The 9,925-nt window shown below is 35.7% G+C and overlaps 1 protein-coding gene across 1 annotated transcript in view; it reads right to left on the bottom strand.

Annotated features, from left to right (window-relative positions):
- The window catches only part of TMTC3 (transmembrane O-mannosyltransferase targeting cadherins 3), a 22,242-nt gene extending 14,304 nt beyond the window's left edge, over window positions 1–7,938 (bottom strand). The window contains exons 1-5 of the mRNA XM_005421583.2: window positions 7,819–7,938; window positions 7,013–7,229; window positions 5,711–5,929; window positions 1,907–2,006; window positions 1,090–1,205 (exon numbers count right to left, since the gene is read on the bottom strand). Of these exons, the coding sequence (XP_005421640.1) occupies window positions 1,090–1,205; window positions 1,907–2,006; window positions 5,711–5,929; window positions 7,013–7,201 (624 nt within the window). The 5' untranslated portion in view covers window positions 7,202–7,229; window positions 7,819–7,938. The remainder of the gene's footprint in view (window positions 1–1,089; window positions 1,206–1,906; window positions 2,007–5,710; window positions 5,930–7,012; window positions 7,230–7,818) is intronic.
- Window positions 7,939–9,925: the final 1,987 nt, after the last annotated feature.

Genomic DNA, 9,925 nt, shown 5'->3' with positions numbered 1-9,925 from the left:
GACTTCTGCTGGTGATGATTTATTGATTCACAAATACCAGCTGGCTAAACTAGAGAAACTGAAAAGTTTTTGAGGACGGGTAAAAATCTAAGTTCATGTGACACCTGTGCTCTCAGAAGAAGCCTCAGTTTGCATTTTCTTTCCTACTCAACCGACTCACACAATCTTATCAAACTTCAGTGAAATTGAAGATCAGATCAAAAGTTACTAAAAGAAAGGAAGAGTGGGCTGAAAACCAGTCACGTACAGGTGATTTCCTTAAAAATCCAGCTAGAAAATTGTATTTTAATTCACTAGTCCTGCAAAGGCAATAGTTACTAAGAAATCTATGTGATTCTGGTATTCCGGCCTTGATTATGTGTCCCGAGGATTGACAATCTTTTGGCTTTTATTGGCGCATTTTTGGCAAAATTTTCCGGCAAACAATTAAGAAATAACTATAAAATCTTCTTAAAACATGGAATGCTGAATTTTAATTTTTAATTTATTTTGGTTATTGAAAAGTCTAGAATTATTTAATTGCAGGAGAATCTTGTTTCTTTAAGGAAAAGTCACTATTAATTTAAAGGCTTATCAATGCTCAAAATGAAATATATCAGATAACAGTATTCTTAGAACAACAAATTCCTTAAGAATATTACTTATTCAAATAGGACTATTCTAAAGCATTTGGTTACTCAATAGAAAATTATGAAATGAATTTGTATATAATATGTTCTCTATTTTTACTACACAGATTAAAACCAAATAATCCTCCACCTTTATACACCTCAAACTTTAATCAAGACTGTTACAAGTTAGGATTTGCAAATCTCAGTCAGCTAAAACCAAAGGCTTCCATTAAGACCTGTCAAGTCTTTACTAAGAGTACATTTGCTAACATCTCTGCATGGCACATAAAGAACAACTTGGAAATTATTTGATTCCCACCCTGTTAACTGTCAAAAATGAATTGACTCAAAAAAAAATCTGAAGAATGTAACAGAACTATTGAGTTAACCTTAACTAAGAAAGATCAGTGCCAAATATGATGCTTCAAAGTACTTAATGTCTCAAAACAGAAATCCACTTTATTTTTCAACAGCTTACCCCTTGAGCAATAAAGACTTCATACACACAGCATATCCCCACCACTGTTATTCCTTGTTCTTTACATAGCGTTGCAACAGCTACTAGAAATACAGTCACTGCAATTGGTGTCCACACTGCAAATAAAGAAGATATTGAAAATGTTCCATCTTACAAAAACCACATTTAATAAATTACTTTAAAAAGTGAAGGCTTTGGCTCCTCACATCTGAATATGCTATGTTCTGTAAATATTTTTAGCATATGTAATGTCTTATGAAAGATGACCACTTTCACTCTACAGAAAATAATACACATGCACCAATATTAAAATTGCCTCCCTTAAATTGAATAAAATAAATGAAGGGTAAAAGACTAATTTATTATAAGTAAAACAAAATATCTCAGTATTTCCTAAATTACCAGAGCACTTTTTCAAATGGAATACTTTATAGGGAGTCGTGACTTCTCACTATGTCAATCTGACTCTGGCAAAGATGGAAGCCTCCTTTATCTGCACAAGTAAACTTTGGAGTTTACTTGTGACTGACCATCTGAGGCACCTCAGCACACTTCCACTTAAATTGCAGTAATAAAAGTCAGTGCAAGAATATCCTAGGGTAGGTGTTATAAAACTAAGAAGGCATGAAAGAAATGCCTAAGTCTTGGGGAAAAAAATGCAATTTATAATGGAAAGTAGTATTATATGGGTATCTTGGCTCTGAAGGAGTTTTGGTACACACTTGCTGAATAACCAGTTCATCTCTATCATGGTTTTAAGAGCATTTTTATCAGTGGTAAGGAAACTAAATTATATCTTTATTTGTCAATCATTTACCTATGGTATTATCCGGACCTTTAGACTTTGTGTATGACAAAAAAGCAGCTAGGAAAAAAATAGATGATAAAAGCTCTGCTCTGCCCACAACTCCAGTTACCTGAAAAATAAAAGAAGAAAAACCTTAATTATTATTAAGTATTTATTATTATTTGTTATTTTAAGATAGCATTTGTTGAGTTTTTAATAATAATCTAGGTATGCCATTTATATGTTACTAGGTATTTATTATTATATAGATAGCAGATCTCTAAGGAAGTATTCCATAGAACACAGGAGTTACCAATTCCCCAGGAGCAAGAAATTGGGTAAGGAAAGTAAGAGGTCGGTGTTGTTGAGTAGAGAACTGTTGGTCAAACTAAAGTGAAAGAAGCAAATACCCAGGCAGAGGAAATAAGGACTGGCAACCTGGGACAAAGCTCAGTTGTGCAGAGATGGAGTGTGGAAGGCCAAGGCAAAGCTGGAACTGAATATGGCAAGGGACATAAAAAATAACAAGAAAGGCTTCTACAGGTAGGTTAACCAGAAAAGGAATGTCAGAGGTGTACTCCCCACACCAACAGTACTGAAAAAACTGGTAACAATGGACAAGGAGAAGGCTGAGGTACTCAAAAACATTTCTGCCTCAGTGTTCAATCACAACCTCTCTTCCCTTGATCAGACAGAGAGGAGAGGATTTTATAAAATTCAGAGAAGAGTTAAAATGCATATGGCAAAGGGTTGTTTCAGAATCCCCAAAGAAATACAGACTCATTCCCATTTCGAAAACTGTTTTCAAAAAATGCTGAAGTGAGACCAACACTCAGATATGGAAGACAGGTCATTATGCTCATGCCTATTGCAGTAGCCACTGTGCTGCCTACAGTACCTTCTAGGACCACCATTCTTCCTCACTTGTCCTCTTCTGTAGTGCCTCTGACTGCTTCCAAATTTTTACAAGTAATATGGCTGAAAAATAGCATGCTGTCCTGAGGTAGATGGTTGTATTTAGCTAAGGAAACTGCATAGCTCATGATTTAACTATGACAATGCTGAAAACTGACTTTTTTCCATCTGGACCCAGCTAGAAAGTTTTACTGCTAGTACATTCTTGGTCAGGCATGATTGATCCAGCACAGCATAAAATGAGAAAGTAACTCAGTATCCAAGGTCACAGTGTAAAGAAAAGCATTCTAATCTGAATCTGAAATCATACTCTAGTATTTCTCTTGGGACTACAGTATGTTTACCAAAGGATTCACTGAGTCACGCACTGACAAAGCGTGTTGCACCATTGGTAAGACACTACAGTTTGTGTTAATATTTTGAAGAGCATCTAAGTATTTGTTTCCAAAATATCTTAAGATGTTTCAAAGATTCCTGGTCTGGATTCCAGAATCGTCTAGCATTAAGACATTAAAGAGAACTTTATCTGTAGATCAGTTGAAAGAGAACATTAATAAAGCATGTTGGTGTGCCTCTACAGTTGACTGCCAACAAAAGAGAGGTTCTATTTCTGGATACAAATGTGACTTATGAGAGAAAATTCCAGCACTCACAAAGTTAGTTGACATCCTGTAGTTATAAAGGTGGTTTACATACTTTGGGCCAGAACAGTAGCAAAGCAGCTAGCAAGACTGAACTGGAATTGTAAAGATAAGTACAGATGAATCTATGATGCTGTTATTCGCCTCATTTCCTAAAAACGTCTTCCTCAGAAAAACAGATATCACTGCAAGAGCCTAGCCTCTTTCTTAACTCAAGCAGAAAATGATCTTCTACTTATCCTGCTCTGATAACTTTTCCAGGAAAAAGCTGTTTATCTTAAGATAGGCAAAGGGTTGAAATATTTATGTATTGTATCTGCTATTTCAAACTCCTGTACAGGTGATTAATATGTAATAAGTAGGAGATTAATTTAAAGGAAGTAAGACCAGATACCTTTCAATTATAATTATAAAAGATATAAAAATCCAAAAATCCTAGTCCTAACATATATCTCATTATTACTTCCTCTTTTCTGTGTAAGGAAATTTCAATTTGTTCTTTTTACACACTGAAAGAGGTGAGGGTAAGAAGAAAGCAAGCCCTTATCTGACTCTTCACTGAGTACCGGGGTACAACAGCAGGGGGATTGAACTAGAATTGCAGTTTGGCGGTGCTTCCAGGCCAGCACCAGGTTGCAGCGATCCTTGTGTTGCAGAGCCCTCACGCGGCCGACACCAGGCCTTACACAATCAGCTTCCGTTACACAACGGGCTGTAGGATTTGCACGGTACCTCTTACTAACTCTGAAGCACAGTACTAAAACACCTGTGCTACTTGCTATTTCGGGCAGAATCTGAAAGTTCAAGCATAATAAAGAATCACTGAAATTTGTAATGAAAGTGATAAAATTACACTGGCTGATCTAACCTGTGAGCCACTAACCTAAGTCACTGGCAACTTGCTAACGCTGCTGCAAAGATGCTATCACATTTACTACAAAGAGGCAAACTCAAATTTGGCAATTTAAAGCACGTTTTTTTTCAAACAACCAGAAAACTAAATTAAATAAAGAGTTTTAATTTTTTTAACTCATATTTTATAAGTTTTTATAAGGGTTTGTGCTTTGGAGCAAGCAGGAATTTTTAGGTGCTGAACTTCCTCATTTTAAACATTCCATTAACTTCTAGCAAGGACGTATTAGTAGCTTAAATAAAAGCCAACTTTTTCAACTCAATTCTGTAAAATTTGCTCAAAATACAAGGATGCAGGCTTCTTAATTATTGCTTAAAGGGATCTGTACTACTAGTGAATAAGAGATAGATGCAAACTACCCAAAAAATCAGGACCAAAAAAATTAGAACATAATGCCCTCTCTTTTATTAAAATCAAAAGACTCTGCTCTCCTCTTCCCCACCCAAAAAAGCTCCCTCCACTCAATAAAGTGGTATAATCTCCCAAGCAGCAAAAGATTCAAACATTTTCACTTTTCTCAAAGTAAGCTAATACTATTAAAAAAAAGAGACAGGGCTTTGCAATACCTGTGTACTGAAATCCAGGAAAGCAAACTGAAGGGGAGTAGAAATAACAGCAGAAAATGCCACAAATCTGCTTTATCAGATTTTTTGACAGAAAGAAATCTAGTGAATGGTGATCACAAGACTTCATTTGCTCCACAACATTGCAAGCCTGGTTGGCCATTAAAAAGTACATAATCTGAAAACTTGTACAAACAAAGCTTTTTGTTTTTTTTTTTTTTAATAGCAGTGAAGAATTCCTTCAGAATCAAAGAAAAGAAGAGAGAAGAGAAATGTTTTTCTTCTTCCTTGTAGCTATATGTTAAAAAATGGAAGGTTCAAACAGAATTGGGCCTAAGCTGGCTATAGCATAGGAACAACAATCCTAAAGAAAGTCCCACTGAGACAGACAATTTACATAAAGAAAGCAGACAGAACAGGCTTGGTGATTAGCCACAAGGGATTCTGGAAATGCTTTAAGAGGCATTCATAGTATTGGCAAAATAGGATACTGTATGAATCATCACAGAACACAAATGTCTATGCAAACTGAAGTCATAAAAGCCAACATGCATAGCAGAGGCCTAAATAATTTAGTAACTAAATTCATGTTTCTTTAATTATTTTCCAGTAGTTGCATGTAATATAAAACAACCCTTGAGCATGGGAATTTGTCACTTCCACCACTCACTGCAAAGGAAAAAGTAAGTACAAATAAAATCATACTTTCTGAAGTTACATATATACAAGCAGATACAAAGACCATGAAATTTAAGTTTAATTAACAGTTGAAACAAATTAAGCACATCACAGCTGTACCTACCGCTTCAGTATGAATTGGGTGCACTGCAAAGAGCAAGGATGCAACTACACTGCTCCTGTTGTCCAGGAAGAGCTTACAGACCTTGAGGAAGACTATGCAAACCACCACATGAAAAACCAGATTTAGAAAGTGGTAAGAAACTGCATTTAACTCGCTGAACAAGTAGTTTAAGCGAAACGTTAGAACTGTAAGGGGACGATAAGATTTATGACTCCTCTCCTGAAAGAAAACAAATCAATCAATCAGTCACCACTAACTTACAAAATGACTTTCACTCCAAAATACCTTCCTAAACACCTATCCATACCTGAATTTCCTTCCACTGTCAGGCACCTACCTTCAAAACAAAGATTTGAAAATCAGTAGCCCAACAAAAAAATAAAAGAAAAAAAAAAGAAAAAAAAAAGGAAAAAAAAAGGAAAAAAAAAGGAAAAAAAAAGGCTTTTTTCCTCCGGACATGGTTAAGGATTTTTTTTCAGTAAAAACATACTACTTGAAACTTCATTGGGGGAATTTAGGACCTATTTAACCCTCAATGAATACAAAACTAAATGGCATCTGGAAGCTTTGGTTACAGGGTTATATGAAAATTATGTATCAGAGTCTATTTGCAGAGCTAGCAAATAGTATGTCACAAGGAACTAACCCTGTAGGTTATGAACATAAGAAAAGATCGTAAAGTGGAATGCCTTGATAAGCAGAGAATGTACGAATGGGAGTGAATTTTTATGGCAATAACACCATGTGTGACTTTTAAAATTGTATCGAAATACTTTAGCTATTGCCATTTAACAATGTTTATCAAGAACTTCAATGCCAATGCAGCTTTTCAGATAATACATAGCCACTCTATATGGGCTACAAATCAGAAGCTCTGCATTCATCTCTCTCTCTCTATAATGGAATCAATATCCTAATTCCAAGCTTTGTTGTTTAAGTGTTATTTTTCCTTCCAGGTTGCAATCAGAAATAAATGCCCTTGCATGGCAATATCTAATTCTTGCAGGAGAAAAGAAATTGGTCAGAGTTGTTCAATTTTGATATTGCGATTACATAGGAAATAACATCATGCAGCTGTGTGCTGGCAGCACAACTTCATCTTCTTACCAGTTCTTTTATTGAAGGGAAAGAATATAAGCTACATGTGTTCCTGATATTATTGTAAAAAACACTAACACCACCAAATTCCATCAAATCCAAGCTATTCTGTTAAAACCACAGTAGGAAAAAGAAGTGTAAAAACACTCTGCAAGGTTTTTTTCAATTTCCTAAACATTTCAAAGTGTTTCACAAACCACTTACCTCAGACATTGGAGTGCCCCAGAAGTCATTCTGAAACAGATTTCTTAACGGAGTAGAAGGATGCAAATCTTTATTGTCCAAAATCGCTGAAACATCATCAAAAACAAACCCACAAAAGAGACTGTTCCAGTAGCAGGCTGCCACCACACCAACTATTAGTGCTGCTTCCTTCAGGCTTACGTCAGCCATCTTCTCAAGGAGGTTTCATGGACAAAAGCTGAAATATACGCAGAGAAACTTGAGTAGTTTTACTTACTAAACTTGATTAAAAAAGTCAAATTAAGACATGAAATACTTTAGAAGTTAATGACACTCCATACCTATAAATCAGCAAGATAGAAAAGTTTTTCCTCAAGTCACACATGTAACATGGTTTAGTGTTTAACGTAAATACTCTCATTAAAATATCTTACCCTTAAAAAGCTTTACAAAAGGTAGATACACTGCTACTTTTCATGTTTTACTTGTGGGCAAAGAAAAAAAAAGCACTGATAATAAATTGTGATGTAGCTTTTGCAGACAGCTATTACAGTTCAAGAGAGTGGTCTAAACTGATAAAGTATGAAAAATAAGTTCTCTGGAATCCCAAGTAATTTAACATACACAAATTCTTAGTTAGCAATAAGGCAGATATTGTGTCAATTATTTATGGGGTTTAGATTTAAAGGTGTTCCTCAAAATATTTCAAAATCAATTAAAACTAAACCAAACTTCAAACATTCTGATGAACAAACTGGAAACTTGTAGAACTTCATAAATACAGGGGTTCAAGGACAGGTAAAGGACATTAATAATGTTAAACTTACCATTGAAGGTCACACTAGGCTCATTTACATTATTTGTAGAAGTTCATGAAAAAGTCATTTTTTTCCTCAACTCTGCCAGTTGCTCTGATGTCACTGACTGCACATGAGACTACTGTCTAAAAAATAGTATGCAAAAAAACCAAAATTAACTTTATCTTATATCATTTTCTCTCATCTTGCTTAACCTCCTAAGCCCTAGAAATTATTAAGCAGCAGTTTTATGATTATTTACATAATATTCTATGGGTGAACTGATCAAAAGGTGAAATTATTGTGTATTGGGTTGTTCGAAAATACTGCCCTGCCTCGGAAGAGTAAGAAGGTAACTACAGGTCAAAGGTATTTCTTTTGACCACTAGTGAATCTGCATAGACCACTGCCAACTGCTGGGACTGAAGATACTGAAAAGCTACAGACAGTTGAACACTGACTGCATTTTGAGAAAATGGACATGACTGAACAAGAGTATTTTCCCCCCAAACTGTAGAGGGGGATCATCTGTAAGGACACAGAGCAGCTAATATTAGCCAGATAATGTGGATCCATGAATAAAAAATTACTGCAGCCTTATGTTTATCACAGTTCACACATCAAAGCTGATGAGCTATTTGAAAGCTACAGTCTGCTTTATGGTCCTAAACCCTGAAATCCTGGTGATTTTTTTTTTCCTTTGGTCTACTGGGCTTTTTAAAAATTGTGTTCAGATTTATCATAAAACATGCTGAGCTGGAAAGGACTCACAAGGATCATGGAGTCCAACTTCTGGCCCTGCACAGGACAACCTTAAGAATCACACAACACGCCTGAGAGTGTTGTCCAAATGCTTCTTGAACGCTTAATACTCCACACTTGAACTCTTAATACTACCCTCCTGAACTCTTAATACAGGCCACAAAGATCTAGATAGGTGATCTTGTCTGTAGTTTGCAGCGTGGACCCGAGAGCTCACAATCACTCACCACCACAACTAGTGGCAAAGGAGCAGTAGGTACAGGAAGAAATACACGAGCAACAAGATGAAGGTGCAGCTAAACTGAAAACCAGGACACACCATTTCAAAGAAATCAAACTAAACCATTTGGTATTCCTCACATAATGGCAGTTAAGGGATTTTTTAGAACTTGGAGCACTGGGTATTGATGTTACTTCCACAAAGAAAGCTGCCACCACCTTTGTAATTAGCAAAAACAAGTTAAAAAAACCACCACAATGTTGAAGGATGTTGCTACACCTTTTTTCATAGAATCACACAATGGTTTGGTTTGGGTTGGAAGGGACCTTCAAGATCATCTAGTTCCAATCCCCCTGCCATGGGCTCGATCCGAGTACTTTAAAATACTAAGATAAGCTTACAACTGAACATGTCTGTGATCCTCTTGGTAGCCAGAGAAATCTTATTAAAAAAAGAAAACAAAGCATGCTATAGGAATACACTTTTGAACTTGAACTCATCAGTTTTTTAGATCCCCCTTCAAAGGTGGATATGAAACATATGCTTCTACCCTGCCAGAATTTGAAATTCCTTTTTTGCAACAGCTTCTAAAGAGTCCACTTCCTACTTCTTGAAGTTCACTAATTCTACTGAAAAGTAGTGATATGTGAAAAGGACCTACAATAAACATGTCAGGATTTTCCAACATACAAGCCTTCATTATTTTAAATACTGTGACATAGTAATATTACCACACAGAATCAACTGTAAGATTTATTTAAATTCAACCTTTAAGAAAAGGTGAGTAGGGTTTTGGTGACTTCTAATTCTTTAACAACACTTATTCAGAAACAGCTACTGTTACCCAACTAGCAAAAAACCAAAATTGATTCCTAAGTACTCCATCTTATCAAAATGAAAAGCTTAACCAGCCTTAATTATTAGCTTTTTCAACTTTTAGTAGGTTTTCACTTTTGCACATGTGAAAAAGTATGTCAAAACACCTACTATACTTATCCCTTAATCCCAGGTGATTCTGATGCTTTCACAAGCCTTTAATTTTGCTCTGAATTTCTAGATTTCTAGTATTCCATCCACCCAGAACTCCACACTCTACACCACTATTGCCCATACTGCTCCCTGACAGAGCTCCACTTACCTACATGACAGCTGTAG

Source organism: Geospiza fortis, unplaced genomic scaffold (assembly GCF_000277835.1).
Source record: "Geospiza fortis unplaced genomic scaffold, GeoFor_1.0 scaffold186, whole genome shotgun sequence".
In the NCBI taxonomy this organism is placed as follows: domain Eukaryota; kingdom Metazoa; phylum Chordata; class Aves; order Passeriformes; family Thraupidae; genus Geospiza; species Geospiza fortis.
The sequence above is the reverse complement of the archived record's forward strand: the minus strand, read 5'-3'. Positions and strand labels throughout refer to the sequence as shown.